Genomic DNA, 15,511 nt, shown 5'->3' with positions numbered 1-15,511 from the left:
AGCTGGCGTTTCAATAAAGGTTTTTATTCATACACAAAACAAAAGTAAAGCTCTACCCTTTAGAGCACGTTTTGAAGCTTTAATATAAACCTTAACGAAAACCACACCAACATAAATCATAATAATTAGTACAACAAAAGCTAGACGCCTGACTGAGCTTCAGTCAGGCTATTTATAATAAACTTAATTACCTCTTCTCGGTTCAGGTGGATGCTTACGTCACCTGACCGAGGTGCAGTCTGGGCCTTGAAGTCCAACTGTCAAGAACTAACCTGAGATGACCAGAAGACGTAGCTTTAGCGGTTAGCCCTGTAGCGTGACTGGTAAACCCAAATGCGGAGTGACACGAATAGGCAGGATAATCACGCAGTTAGTCTAAGGACTCTCACGATTGGGGAGCAAGGGAAAGACACAATCTAACCCGCGTCCTATAAATACACACTCAGCAAGAAAGCGAAGCCAAAAAGGTGAGTACTCACAGTTAGATGACCGCAAACGAGGCAACATCGGGCAACTCAATGACTGAGCGTTGTACTGTGGATTGTTTACTCCTTTTATACTTCCTGGTTCGCGACCGCATTACTTCCGGGTCCTAGTGCCGGTCGCGGCTTGAGTGTGCATGACAGTACCCCCCTGTCCAGGACTGGCTCCTGACGGTCCTGGGATGGAGGATACCCGACGACGGTAGTCTCGAATGAGTTCGGGATCGAGGATGAACCGGGCCGGAATCCACGATCGTTCCTCGGGGCCTTCCCAATCAACTAGGTACTGGGTGCCTCTGCCCCGAGGGCGTGAATCGAGGATCTGACGCACAGTGTAGGCGGGATCACCGTCAATGATGCGGGGAGGAGGAGCAGGCGGGGTAGGTGCAATCAAAGGAGAGGTGATGAAGGGTTTGAGTTGAGATGTGTGGAAAACCGGGTGGATCCGGAGCGCCGCAGGCAGCTGGAGCGGTAGGTGACAGGGTTTATCCTTAGGGTGATGCGTTATGGTCCTATGAAGCGAGGTGAGAGTTTCCTGGATTCGGTATGGAGGTGGAGGTTCTTTGTGGATAACCATACCTTGTCACCTACTCTGTACAAACGTCCCGGAGGGTGTCGACGGCGGTGTTGAGTGGTGTATTGTTGATTGGCCTTCTGGATAGCGAGGTTGGCTTGGTTCCAGAGCCGTCGACACCTACGGACCAACTGTTGGGCCGATGGTACGTCGACCTCCGGTTCTTGATGGGCAAACATCGGAGGTTGGAAACCATAGCATACCTCAAATGGGCTTAGATTGGTGGCTGAGGAGACGTGCAGGTTGTGGGAAAGTTCTGCCCATGTGAGGTAGCGGGCCCAGGAGCGCTGGCGGTCGGCCACAAAACACCTTAGGTAGCGCTCCAGTTGTTGGTTGGTCCGTTCCGTCTGACCATTAGTCTGAGGATGGTATCCGGATGACAGACTACTGGTGGAGTTGATCAGATGGCAGAAGGCCTTCCAGAACCGGGCGGTGAACTGGGGCCCCCTGTCCGAGACGATGTCTTTGGGGAACCCATGCAGGCGGACTACGTGTTCCAGGATTAGTTCAGCGGTGGTTTTGGCTGAGGGGAGTCCGGTGAGGGCCACCAGGTGCACAGCCTTGGAAAACCGGTCAACAATGGTGAGGATGGTGTTCTTCCCTTCGGAAACCGGCAGGCCCGTGATGAAGTCCAGGGCGATGTGCGTCCAGGGCCGCCGAGGAACAGGAAGTGGTTGGAGCTCTCCCGGGGGTGGCTGATTGGTGTCCTTGGCCCTGGCGCACACCAGGCACGCCTGGACGAACTCGATGACGTCCCTTCTCATTGACGGCCACCAGAACGCCCGTTGGATGAACGAGAGGGTCCTTCTTGTCGCTTGGTGTCCGGCGACCGCGGAGGAGTGGCCCCATTGGAGGACGTCTGCTCTCACGTTCTGGGGTACGTAGAGTCGTCCAGGCGGCACGCCTGCCGGTCCGGCCTCTGCGGCCTGTGCCTGGCGGACCCTTGTCTCCAAATTCCATTGAAGGGGTGCTATGATCCGGGAAGAGGGGATGACAGGCACGGGATCCGCCCGGGGAAGGTCTTCGTCGTGTTGTCTTGAAAGTGCGTCGGCCTTGGTGTTTTTGGACCCCGTGCGGTACGACAGGTGGAAATCGTACTGTTCGAAAAATAGAGCCCACCGTGCCTGTCGTGGATTCAGTTGTCTTAAGTTCCTGATGGTGATGAGGTTTTGATGGTCGGTCCAGACGATGAACGGCTCACTGGCGCCCAGTTTCTGGTCTGGACCTCGTTGAGAGAGAACGGCGCCGGCGCCCACATCCGACGCGTCCACCTCCACAACGAAAGGTTGGTTGGCGTCAGGGTGGAAAAGGATGGGAGCGGTGGTAAAACGATGACACAGATCTTGGAAGGCGAAGATGGCAGCAGGTGTAAGGCGAAACGGGTGAAGCGAGGGCCTGGTCAAGGCAGTTAATGGTGCTGCAACTGTACTGTAGCCCCGGATGAAGCGACGATAGAAGTTCGCAAACCCCAGAAAACGTTGAAGCTGTTTGAGGGTCCTGGGTAGGGGCCAGTGACGCACAGCTTCGAGCTTCTGAGGATCCATGGCCACACCCTGGGGCGAGATGACAAAACCCAGGAACGTGGTGGAGTGCTCGTGAAAAGCAAATTTTTCCAGCTTGCAGTACAGTTGGTGAGCGAGCAATCTCTTCAGAACCGCCCGAACATGTTGGATGTGCTCCTTGAGGTTATGGGAATGAATGAGGATAACGTCCAGGTAGACGAACACCCATCGACCCAGCATGTCTCTGAGGACGTCATTAATAAATTGTTGAAAGGCCGAGGGTGCGTTGCAGAGTCCAAAGGGTATGACCAGGCTCTCGTAGTGCCCAGTGGGTGTGATGAATGCCGTCTTCCACTCATCGCCCTCTCTGATACGCACCAAGTTGTAGTCGCTCCGGAGGTCCAACTTCGTGAAAATGGTGGCACCAGAGAGGGCGTTCAGGGCAGAGTTGGTGAGTGGCAGCGGATGTCGGTTCTTTATTGTGATCTTATTTAGCCCCCGATAGTCGACACATGGGCGAAGTTCGCCCCCTTTCTTCTTCACGAAGAAAAACCCCGCGGCGGCTGGTGAGGAGGAGGGCCGGATGGTACCGTAGCGCAGGGCGTTGGCGACGTACTCCTCCATAGCCTGTGTCTCGGTGGTCGATAGAAAGTAGAGATGGCCGCGGTGGGGGGGCGGGGGGGCGGAGCCTGGCTGAAGTTCAATCGCCAGGTCGTATGGGCGATGAGGTGGTAGGTGAGTGGCTCTTTTTTTGCAGAACACTTCAGCCAGGTCTCGATACTCAGGTGGAATGGCGCCGGTGTCGACGTCGGGGCCCTCGGACTCCTTGGAACACGTCCCAGCCGGTGCCCGGAGGCAGAGCTCGGTGCAGGTCGGCCCCCACTGAAGGATCCGGTTCTGTGCCCATGAGATGAGAGGGTCGTGCTGCAGTAACCAGGGATAACCGAGGATGACCGGAGGTGATGAGATAGGTGTGGGAAAAAACTGTAGCTGTTCTTGATGCTGATCGATGATGAAAGAGAGAAGTTGGGTCTGGTGAGTGATGGGGCTAGATGACAGGGGCCGACCGTCGACGGATGTAATGTGAAGCGGCTGGGATAACGCCTCGATCTTTACCCCCATTTCTTTGGCATACGTTGAGTCAATGAAGTTCCCCGCGGCACCGGAATCGATGAACGCGGTACTTCGGACCCGTTTGTGGCCAAATTGGAGGGTTACCTGAACCGTGAGACGCGAAGTGGTGGTGTGGGTGGTGGTGGAGAGGTGGATGGCGCCCGGTGAGTCTCTCCCCCTGCTCACCGGGGCTGCGCGTTTCCCGGGCGTAGCGGGCAGATCGCCCGGTGATGGGCTGCTGACCCACAATAGACACACAGACCTTCTCGGAACCGGCGTTCTCGTTCTGTCACGGTTAGGGAGGCGCGTCCTAATTGCATGGGTTCCCCGGCTCCAGTGTTAACCACGGCAGGAGGTGGAGATCCGACGGGTTCAGTGATGGCGGGGGTGAAGGTGGTGGATGGTCGAGGTGACGTGTAGGCGTGGGTTGGAGCAGGCGGCAGGGTCCTCGGGGCTGGCTTCGGACGAGAGAGGAGGCGCTGGTCGATGCGGAGGGCGAGCTGGATTAGCCCCTCCAGTGTGGCGGGGAGTTCTCGTCCGGCCAGTTCATCCTTGATGCGTGAAGCCAGTCCCTCGTAGTAGGATGTCCGGAGCGCAGCGTCTCCCCAGGCTGTCTGTACTGCGAGGGTGCGGAATTCGGCAGTATAGCGACTCACGGACAATCCTCCCTGCCGCAGGTGGTAGAGCTTTGTGTCGGTCTCCACCTCGCCCGCAGGATGTTCAAAGGTGAGTCTGAGCTGGCTGGTGAATTCGTTGTAAGAATGGGCGGTATCAGTGTCTGCTCGAAGCACTGCCGTGGCCCACTCAGCTGCCTGCCCGGACAACAACGATACGAGAAGAGCAATGCAAAGCCGATCGGTGGAGTACTTGGTGGCGTTGAACTCAAACACCAGATCTAATGCTGTCAAGAACACATTACATCTCCCGTCCGTGCCGTCCCATTTATCTGGTAGAGCTAGAAAGACATCTGAAGGGGGGGGAGGCGGGGGATGCGGCGCTGCGGCCGCCGCGACGGGGGGCCGGCTCGCCGTGTCAGCAACAGCCGCGCAGAGATCCGCGTTCTCCCGCCGGAGCTCCGCCACCTCGCGGCGCAAGGCCGCGACGTCTTGGACGCTCTGACGCAGAGTAGCGAGCTCTCCGGTTAGCTGATTGATGAGCGCGGCATGCTGATCCACCACACCGCAGAGACGCGCATGCTCCGCTGGGTTCACCGCGGTAGGCTCAGTCATTCTGTCAAGAACTAACCTGAGATGACCAGAAGACGTAGCTTTAGCAGTTAGCCCTGTGTAGCGTGACTGGTAAACCCAAACGCGGAGTGACACGAATAGGCAGGATAATCACGCAGTTAGTCTAAGGACTCTCACGATTGGGGAGCAAGGGAAAGACACAATCTAACCCGCGTCCTATAAATACACACTCAGCAAGAAAGCGAAGCCAAAAAGGTGAGTACTCACAGTTAGATGACCGCAAACGAGGCAACATCGGGCAACTCAATGACTGAGCATTGTACTGTGGTTTGTTTACTCCTTTTATACTTCCTGGTTCGCGACCGCATTACTTCCGGGTCCTAGTGCCGGTCGCGGCTTGAGTGTGCATGACACCAACTAAAACAAAACTACAAACATAAATCAACATAACGCAAACCAGACTAAGAGCGCTTTGGCGCCCTCTATGGGTTAACCCTTACAGATATAAACGATATGCGATATAAACGATATGCGATATAAACGATACAAAATTGGCCTACGATAGAGATTCTAATTCTATTCACATATCGCGATAATGCATGTTTGATGACGCAATCTACCCGCGAAATTTAGAGCAACGAGCTGCAGACGGCTGCAACGCATTATGTTGAATAAACATGGCTGAAAGCGTCAGCGAAACAGAGGAGCTCGTGAAAAAAACTAGTGCAACATCTGTTATTTGGATGCGGTTTGGCTTTAAGCTGTCCCACGAGCATCAGCAAAATATACTCTATAGAGTGTGTGGGGCAAAAGTTCCAGCTAAGAGAGGTAACACGACTAATCTGTTCTACCACCTCAAAATGTCGTCGAATACCAGCATTGCCAGGCAATGCAGCCAACCGCAAAATTCAGTATGAAGAACGCAGGACAGAAAAAACTGGATCTGATCCAAACCTCAATCTAACAGTCATTTTTAAAAGGTACTCCTTATATTAGGAAGAGCCCACGATGTATTGAAATTACTAGGGCCATGGTCCCTTTTCAAACGGTAGAGAGACGCGGCTTTAACACTAGAAGCGTAGGTGACACACCGCGCCAGTGTCACCTACTAAAAACGCGGTTCAGCGGTCATTTGACCGCCTATTGTTTTGAATGGGAAGCTGCTGCTGACACACAATGATCGCCAGATGGCGCTTTCACCCAAAGCAAATAGTTTAGCTCCAAGATCAACTTGCACTTGGACAATGCGCCATTCATTCCCGCGTTGATAATAAGCGGTATCTTTTTTTCATATTCAACTGAGAAAACCTACTACAGAGTCTCTAAGGGGACAAACGAAGAGGGAAAAAACAAGTCAGAGGGAAAAAACAAGTCATGTTTGGAATTATAACCCAAAGTTTTTGACTTTTTTCTGCCGTTTTTTTTCCTCCTTTGTCCATCTAGGGGCTTCGTACTATAACAAAAAGGAAAGCTCTACTTAATTTTATATCGTATGGAGAAAATGTTATTAGTTTGTTCATTCTATTTGAAGCTTCTGAACGTCTCGGAGCAGCGATTTAGTTCTGAACTCGCTTCCGTGAAATTATCGCTAAAACAATATTAAATTTGAATAAATCAGATCTACCACAGCAGATAATAAACTATGCTATGGCATAACCAAAGCAAACACCACGAATATGTCTCGTTTCGTTCAGTGTTGCTAGGCAACGGACCACGCGCCTAATCGGTTCACTTTGCCGCGGTGTATTATAAACCTGCGGAATGTTTCACTGTTATGTTCATGTAATAAAAGCGAGGGAAATGTGGAAGTGATGTGTGGCCACTGAATGAGAACTAAATCAAAGATTTCGGTAACTACACTGAGTGTAACATCTGCATAGTGACACTAAACAGCTGAACACCTTTACTTTTCCGTTTACCTCTGAGAAAAAAAAAGCTGTATTTTGTTTGTTTATATGTAGAATGTTTATAAAAGTACACGAAGTAGGCGCGCGCGCGCACAGACACACACACACACCTCCCCTGAGCCCTCGGTAAACATCTAATGACCGTCGATATGCAAATGAGTCAAGACGCAACCGTTAGACAAGACGTTATGACATAGTGACACAGTTACATAGTTTTCAGTTACAACAAGCACAGCGATGAGTCCACGTTGTTTCACTGGTTATGACATAGTGACACTAAACAACTGAACCACTTTACTTTTCCGTTTACCTCTGAGAAAAAGTGTAGTTACCGAAATCTTTGATTTAGTTCTCATTCAGTGGCCACACATCACTTTCACATTTCCCTCGCTTTTATTACATGAACATAAGCAGTGAAACAATTCGCAGGTTTATAATACACCGCGGCCAAGTGAACTGCGTTCCCGCCGATTAGGTGCGTGGTCTGTTGCCTAGCAACACTGAACGAAACGAGGCATAATCGTGGTGTTTGCTTCGGTTATGCCATAGCATAGTTTATTATCTGCTGTGGTAGATCTGATTTATTTACATTCAATAATGAGGCTTTATATCCTCAGGAGGGGTCATTACATATGTAATATGTAAAAAAAATATTGTTTTAGAGATAATTTCACGGAAGCTTCTAACAGAACGAACAAACTAATTAATTTTCTCAAAACCTTATAAAATTAAGTAAAGCGAAATTCCCTAAATGTCCTTATAAAATATCGCTGATTATCAACGCCAGAACGAATGGCGAATTGTCAATATTTTACGGAAGCATATATATATATATATATATATATATATATATATATATATATATAAACTGCATATATGGAATGAAACCTGAGATAGTTACATATACGCACTGAATGACGCATAAATAGTATGCGCGATTCCTTGCGCCATCTGCTGAGAGAAATGAGAATCGCAGGTTGGAAAAGACAGGAAACGTCATGCCGCCGCGCAGCTGTCAGCGATTTCACGTAAATAAGAGCAAAATAGTTTTATACTGGCTTTTACTGGTGCAATTAAAAAAATTTAAGCATACAGGGTGATTAAGCTCACAGAACTAGGAAAAGTCATGAAAGGAGGGTCCTGGAAATTGATCGAGTGTGAAGTATTTTTTTTTTTTTACCCCCTTGCGGTCAAATGACCGCTGCTCGGCGCTTCTAGTGTTAAAGCCATGATCAGAGCTATTGATCCACGATATGAGGTGCCAAGCCACAAATACTTCACAGAAACAGAGATGCCAAAATTGTATGCCGAGCTCCACGAAAATGTTGAAAAAGAGCTGAGTGACCTGAAATACTTGGCTACTACAATGGATCTGTGGTCGAGCTGTACCATGGAGCCTTTCCTCAGTCTGACCATTCACTTTATAACGGATGATTGGAATCTTGGCAGCCGGTGTTTGCAGACGTCGTACTTCCCCGCTGAACATACGGCTGAGGAGATCGCACAAGGACTCAAGGAAGCGCTTGAGTCATGGGGTTTTAAAGAAGAACGCCAAGTTTGCATTACTACTGATAACGGAATGAACGTGGTCAAGGCAGCGTCTCTGAATGATTGGACCAGGCTGCAATGTTTTGGACACAGGCTGCACCTCGCCATCGGTAGGTTAAAACATTTTGTGCATATGCATAATATTAATATTTTAATAAATATTTATATATATAAACCCACTTGGTATTATATATATATATATAAAACTAAAATAATTCATATAATATTCATATAATACTGCAGAATTATAATATTTTGACATTATACTGTAATATTTGCCTATATTACTGCACAGTAATGTTGCATTTGCGTTTAGAGATGTAAAATTTGCCTCTGATCAGTTGTATACCCAATGCTATTTCAATGTTGCATTTGTGTTAAGTGATGTTCATTCAATCTTAATCAAGCATTTCAGTAGTTGTAATCATAGTTGTTCAGTGTGTGTGGGGAGAGAGAGAGATTATAGATGAAATTAACTAATAATATCTTACAAATTTGTCAACAGAAAAAAGTTTGAAAGACCCCCAAATTTGAATTTGAAATTGACTGTGCTGTTGGCGTATGCAAGAAAATTGTGAGTGCCTTTTCATACACTTGGAAAAGAAGAAAGGAGTTGAAGAAAGCCCAGGCAGAGCACCATCTTCCCTTTCATCGGCTCTTTCTAAAAGGCACTACATTTAGTTTATTTAACTGCAACATTGTGTTGTTTAATTACAGTTTTGCTTTTGCACAATAAATGTTCTCAAAACGACATGCAACGTTTCTTTATTTCTTAAAAAAAAAAAAATAAATAGCAGTTTGGCTTTCCTAAGGGTCTATGTAACCTGTTCTGAAATGGTTCTATTATAATTTATATATCGCAATATATATCGTTATCACAAGAGGCTGCAATGTATTTCCCAATATGGAATTTAGGCCATATCGCCCATCCCTACTCTGACAGCAGTTGGTAAGAAATCTCTCCTTCCCACATTGTGGGTGCAGCAGCCTGCCACTGAAAGAGCTGCTCAGTGCTTTCAAATACAAATAATATGCATGTTTTTTCTGGATTTTACTGTAAAAAATTTGTCTATGCATCACATCTCTAATTACTTAATCACACAATATAAAACCTCTCTGATTTAAACTTTTTCACCTTGAAAAGTAGTATTTGACTTTACTATCACTACACTGATGATTATGCATTCAATACCAAATTGAACAGAACTGTCTTTTAATCACAGGGCAAATGTTCCACACATCATTACACCACCTTAGTCTGAACCATTGATATGAGGCAAGATGGATCCATGATTTTATGTTGGTTATGCTCAATTCTGACCATATCGTTTGAATGTTGCAGAAGTCAGCAAAATTTTTCCAATCTTCTAGTGTCCAATTTTGGTGAGAGCATGCCAATTTTAGCCTCAGTTTTCTGTTTTCAGCTGACAGGAGTGGCACCTGGTCTTGTTGCTGTAGCGCATCTGCCTCAAAGTTTAATGTGTTATGCATTTAGTGACAAAACATATTGCAACTGTAAAAAAAAAAATGTTATTTTAGTTACTGCTGTTTTTCTATCTATTTTTCTATCAACTTAAACCAGTCTGGTCATTTTCCTAACCTCTGGCATCAGCATGAGAACAGAAAACTGTAAATCACTGTATATTTTACTTTTTTTAGACCATTCTTTGTAAACCCTAGAGGTGGTTATATGTGGAGAACACTCTGACAAGCACATCTGGCACCAACAATCATGCCATAATCGAAATCACTTAAATCACCTTTCTTCCCTATTATAATGTTTAAACTTTAGCAGATCATCTTGATCACATGCATAAATGCATTCAGTTGCTGCCATCTAATTAGCTGATCAGATATTTTTGTTAATGAGCAGTCAAAATGATGTACCTAATGAAGTGGCTGGTGAGTCTAATTCTAATATTACAACATATTTAGTACGTACCATTGCTTTCCTTTTCAACCTGAGACATGCAGGAACTGGAAAAATAAAGAGAAAACATTACTGGAGGAAAAGTGCATGAATACTGCAACATTTTATCCTGGTAAATTAATAATGTTTTAATGCAGTTTTTATGGTAGAAGTGTTACCCCAAGTCCTGGCACCCAGCAGAAAAAAAATACACAAAGTATACACAAAGCAATTGAGCAAGACAGTCAAACATACTGTAACAGTTAAAAAGACATCAACTACATCTGCATTTCTGGCCTCCCACACCACACACTGACTGGTCTGCAGCTGTGCAGCCCCATGACAACAAATTACATTGCACTGTGTGTTCTGACACATTCCTATCATCTGTGGGATTGTACCAGACAGGCTAGCCTTCCCTCTTCACACATTTTTTATGTCATCTAGCCTGCCTGATCTGTTCCCATGAAAGATCTCCTGTTGTTCAAAAAGTGAATGCTGGCTCTGACCGAAAAAGTGTCGGAACACAGTGCGCCACACTTTCTGTGTATGAAGCTGCATAGCAGCAGACCAGTCAGAATGCCCATGTTGACTACTGTCCACCACCGAAAACACCTACAATGGGCACGTGAGCATCAGTTATGGAGCACTGACAAACAGAGAAGGGTGGGCTACATAGTGTTCCTGTAGATCATACATAAATTTCATTTATTATTTATTATTGTTTTTTTATTATTTTTTATTTTTAAACCTCGGTTGCTACCAGTGTTTGCATCCAGTGGAAAAAATGGTTGAGGATTTTTTTGAGAAACATTATAAAGAGTTCAAGGTTTTGACTTGGCCCTTAAATTTGCCAGATCTCAAACTGACCAATAACATATGTGCATGTGTGTGTAAAGAAATACAGTAAAGTAAGAACTGTAAAGTGTTTGAAGAAATAATGTAAAAAAGAACATTTGTTTGGTATCAATTTACATTTAGGCATTTGCCAGACACCCTTATCCAGAGCGACTTACATTTTTATCTCATTATACATCTGAACAGTTAAAGAACCTCGCTCAAGGGCCCAACAGGGGCAACTTTGTGGTTGTGGGATTAAAACCTGGGTCTTTCTGAAACTATTGTCTAATGTCTTAACCGCGTGACTGTGGGTAAAACACCTTTTATTCTGTAAGCACATGTGTGCAGCGTGTGTGTACTGTTTTTTATAACACAGGTGTTTGAGCGCGTTTAAAGCAAAAGAAACTCTCATTAGAGGTTAAAAATCCATTTTCTCCCTCAGCCCTCTCTGTTTCAGCCTGTTTGAGCTTATGTGTGTGCGTGTGAGTAATTTGACACCGTTCCGGGTCACACACTTTCTCTCTCTCGCCTTTACTGTGTGTGCGGTATGTGTGTTTCTCTCTCTTGCGCTGCGGAGTGTGTGCGTGCGCGTAATTTGACACTGTGGCGATTCACACACTCTCTTTCTCTCTCTCGCCTTTACTGTGTGTGTGTGTGTGTGTGAGAGTGAAGCACCCCCTCTCTGCTCCTCACACACACACACACACACACACAGCGCCTGCGCGCATAAATGGAAACACTTATCTTTCAGAATTAATTTTTACTTTTTTTTTTTTTAAGGTAAAGTGCAGGTTACTTATTTTTACTTTATATGTAGTGTTAATTCTTTTTAAGTATTAATTTTTTGGGGCGGAACGAATTATTTGAATTTCTATTATATCCTATGGGACAATTTGGTTTACAAGTGTTTGGGAATACAAACCCACTCCCGGAATAAATTGTGCTCGTAATCCAAGGTTCCTGACCACAAAAGAAAAAAACAGTCCAGTGTTGGAGTGGCTGAGGTCCTTCACTCTCCCTGACCTTGGTCGAGCACTGCTTGCTGTAGATTGAGTGCAGGTCTGGAAGCACAGTACGAATGATGCGCACATTTTTTACCCTGTTTTTGCAGGCAAATGGTGGTCTCACCAAATACTAATTTGATTAAAAGTTTTCTTCTGTTTATTTACTGTCCCTTTTGTCAATTGATAAAATTAACTAGTAATATCTATTTTTAAAAGAATTCTTACTTTACATAGTATTTTTCCCACACCTGCCTAACACTTCTGCAAACGTGCACACACACATCCATGAAAGAAAAAAAGAAAGAAAGAGGCATACAGTATGCATAAATGCTGGCAATAGCTACTGTAATTAAAAGATGGTAAATTTTGGCCATGATAAGATCCGCAATATCAGCTACAATATTAAAAAATAGTCTGTGGCATGAAAACATTGTTTGATTTTTATTAACGGGTCTAACATGTGCCAAGAAACTTTCATTCAGTCACCTGACGCTGTCTGATTAAAGAAAAAAATTTAGTCATTATGGGCGGCATTATGGTCTGCTGTCCAACTATCATACATTATTATGTATGATATTACATATCGTATTATTTAAAAGCAGATGCAGGCCAGCTACCAACTATCTGCATACTGCATTTTACCCTAGGGAAAATTTTGAGGACCCCTGTCCTAAACAGAATGTTATAATGTACAATATTAAAACCGCTGTAAAACCCTACCTATAAGTGTGCATGAGTGTGTGTAAGAATGAGTTCATGTGTCTGCGTCTGTGCATGTGTGCGTGCGTGCGTGTGTTCAACCCCACCACAAACATCCAAAAAAAAGATAAACTGTCTTTACAGTAATGAACTCTGCTCTTTTATATTAGTGGCATCATCTAGAATTAATTATAGTGACTCTTTAGTGAAGTTAGTGAATAAAACTATAAATAAAAAAGTCAAGATTTTCTTCATTTGTAATTAGTGAAATGCCTGTCCATATGTTCTTCTTCTCTCACTTGTTTCTCTCACTTCATGTTCCCATGATGGGTGTTTTTGTTTCATGCTGTGCCATCAGAACAAGCCCTACATATCAGCTTACCCAAAACATCTTATGCAACATTTGCTGATCCTCCGGGGGATGTGTGTTACTGTGTGTGCCATAACTATGTTCTCCTACGCACCATGCAAGGGGTGTAAACACTTTCCTACTTAGCTGACCAATCATTTGGGGGGCTTGGCCGAACTGACCAAACAGGATATACTGTAGAAGCTGATTTAAATTTATACTGTGGCCAGAAAAGCTTTGAGTAAAAGGGATACTGGGATATCATGCTGAACATTATGACTAATATTAATTTTAACACAGTTGACAAGCTGATAATGGACCATACAAAAATAATTGATTACAAAAGAATTTTTTGAACAGTGCGGATCTTTGAAAAATCAAGCAGTAAAATTTATCTGAAGCCCCAACCTTAACAATGAGAAACGTCAATAAATTTACGACACATATTATGCTTATACTAATAACTTAACAAAAGAAAACATCTTCACTTGCTAGCTAACAAACATGATTCAAAACATTAATATTTTAATCAAATTGGAAACTGTGCCAAAAAAACAGAATATGTGATCACATTAAAGTAATTTAATTCAATTCAATTTGATTTGTATAGCGCTTTTAACAATTGACATTACCGCAAAGCAGCTTTACACAATCAAAGGAATTATTTAAGTTTGTATGAAATGTGAATGAATCAAAATGATAAGATTTAAACTATAAATTTAAGCAAATGCTCGATAAGTAGCTGAATTGGTGGTTATTGGTAGCAATTGAGTAATCATGTTGACTATCAGTCTCAGTTTTGTGTAGCATATCACAATAGTCCTGTCATACTCACTCCATCTCCTTTTTCTCAGCTTCCTCCTGTGTGAGGTCTTCCTCTACACTGTAGTCCAGAATTGAACCCACACCAAAAGCCTGATTCTTTTGCATCACGGGCTTAATAGCATCCTGATCTTCTCCTGCTACAAACTGCCCATAGAATGTCATCTTCATCAACTTCCCAAAAAGGTGCTGACCTAAAATTCTTCTACTCCAGTCCATTAGCTAGAAGGTGATATAGTAGGGTGCCAATTACCAACAAATATATTAAACAATCAGCATCACACAAGAAAAGAAAGACAGGGTGTATAGTTTTTCACACATTCAGATCGATCTCCAGTGTGTGTTCAACAAAAAGGAGGGAATGATCCTTTTTTGTTAGGATTTCCATAAATTTATCGGACAGGGCTTAAATAACCCAATTAGATTATCCCCTTCATGACCTCAATTAAGAAAAGCCCCAGTTAGTTGCTTAGCTATGTTCTTCTTTAGCGGGATGTTACTATGCAGTAGCTCAGAATGTCTATTTTATAATAATGCATTATCATAATCATCATCTGTATTTCAGATGGAACATTAACACAGTTAATGTGGAACACACTTAAGTGGAACTCTGAGACCTGTGTTACATAAACAATAAAAAAATAAGATCTTTAAGTCTTGGATAAATGTTACACAGGCTGACCAAAGCAAATACTTTTTTTTTTTTTTTTAATATTAGTAGACCATTGTCATGAGCTTTTGAGTAACCAAACATCACATGCCATCCTTAACATGAACAATGTCTCCCACATGGGTCCTAAATGTACTGGTAAATGTACAATACAGTGATGGCTTTTAGGTAAATGGCTGTTAAATGTGACATGTACAAGTGCTTCTTTAGACAATGTAATGTTAATCATAATAAAATTGTGTTCAAGACAATGACATGAAAATTAATTGTTGGAATGACATACTACTAATTCGCCAAGACAACTGTAAACCCTTTCTCACCTCCTTGTTCTTATCCACGAGAAAGTCAAACGCGCAGAGTTTAAACACGAGCAAACTTCGCAACAGTTCAAGTGTGTCTTTGCTCCTGTACGCCTCCTGTGTATTCTCAAAATCGATGAAGATCTTTTTGCCAATGCTATCTGCATGGCTTATCACGTCCACTTCATGATCAACTAGGGGACAAAACTTTGGCGCCTCTTCGCCTTTCTCCTGTTTTGATGCTTTTGTGAATCTTAATCTTTTGGGCGCAAACTTGATGCGGATCAGTTTATCCAAATTGACTCTGGCCAGAGCCTGCGTCACCTTGGCGTACTGCATTGTTCTAAGGACTTTTAAAGCAGCCAGTAGTTTCCCCAAAAACCGCACGGGAAAGCACGAGTGCTCGCACGCGCACTCTGCTGCACGCGGACGAGTTTACAGAGAGTTTACGAGGGATGAACTCTGACGGCGCCTCTGGAAGGCTGGCATATGCAAGGCCATAAGGGCCAAAAGAATCCCTTGAGCCCAATTAGCCTCTATCTAGGGGTGGATTTATCATTAGGCAGTGATGGCGAGATAAAGCTTTATTTAGGTGTAGTGGCTTCC

General features: G+C 44.4%; 1 protein-coding gene across 1 annotated transcript in view; it reads right to left on the bottom strand.

The window, feature by feature from the left end:
• Positions 1-15,244, bottom strand: part of prodha (proline dehydrogenase (oxidase) 1a) — a 41,022-nt gene extending 25,778 nt beyond the window's left edge. The window contains exons 1-3 of the mRNA XM_053478680.1: positions 14,927-15,244; positions 13,950-14,158; positions 10,256-10,290 (exon numbers count right to left, since the gene is read on the bottom strand). Coding sequence (XP_053334655.1) covers positions 10,256-10,290; positions 13,950-14,158; positions 14,927-15,244 — 562 coding nt within the window. The remainder of the gene's footprint in view (positions 1-10,255; positions 10,291-13,949; positions 14,159-14,926) is intronic.
• Positions 15,245-15,511: the final 267 nt, after the last annotated feature.

The sequence above is a fragment of the Clarias gariepinus genome, chromosome 19 (genome assembly GCF_024256425.1).
Source record: "Clarias gariepinus isolate MV-2021 ecotype Netherlands chromosome 19, CGAR_prim_01v2, whole genome shotgun sequence".
In the NCBI taxonomy this organism is placed as follows: domain Eukaryota; kingdom Metazoa; phylum Chordata; class Actinopteri; order Siluriformes; family Clariidae; genus Clarias; species Clarias gariepinus.
The sequence above is the reverse complement of the archived record's forward strand: the minus strand, read 5'-3'. Positions and strand labels throughout refer to the sequence as shown.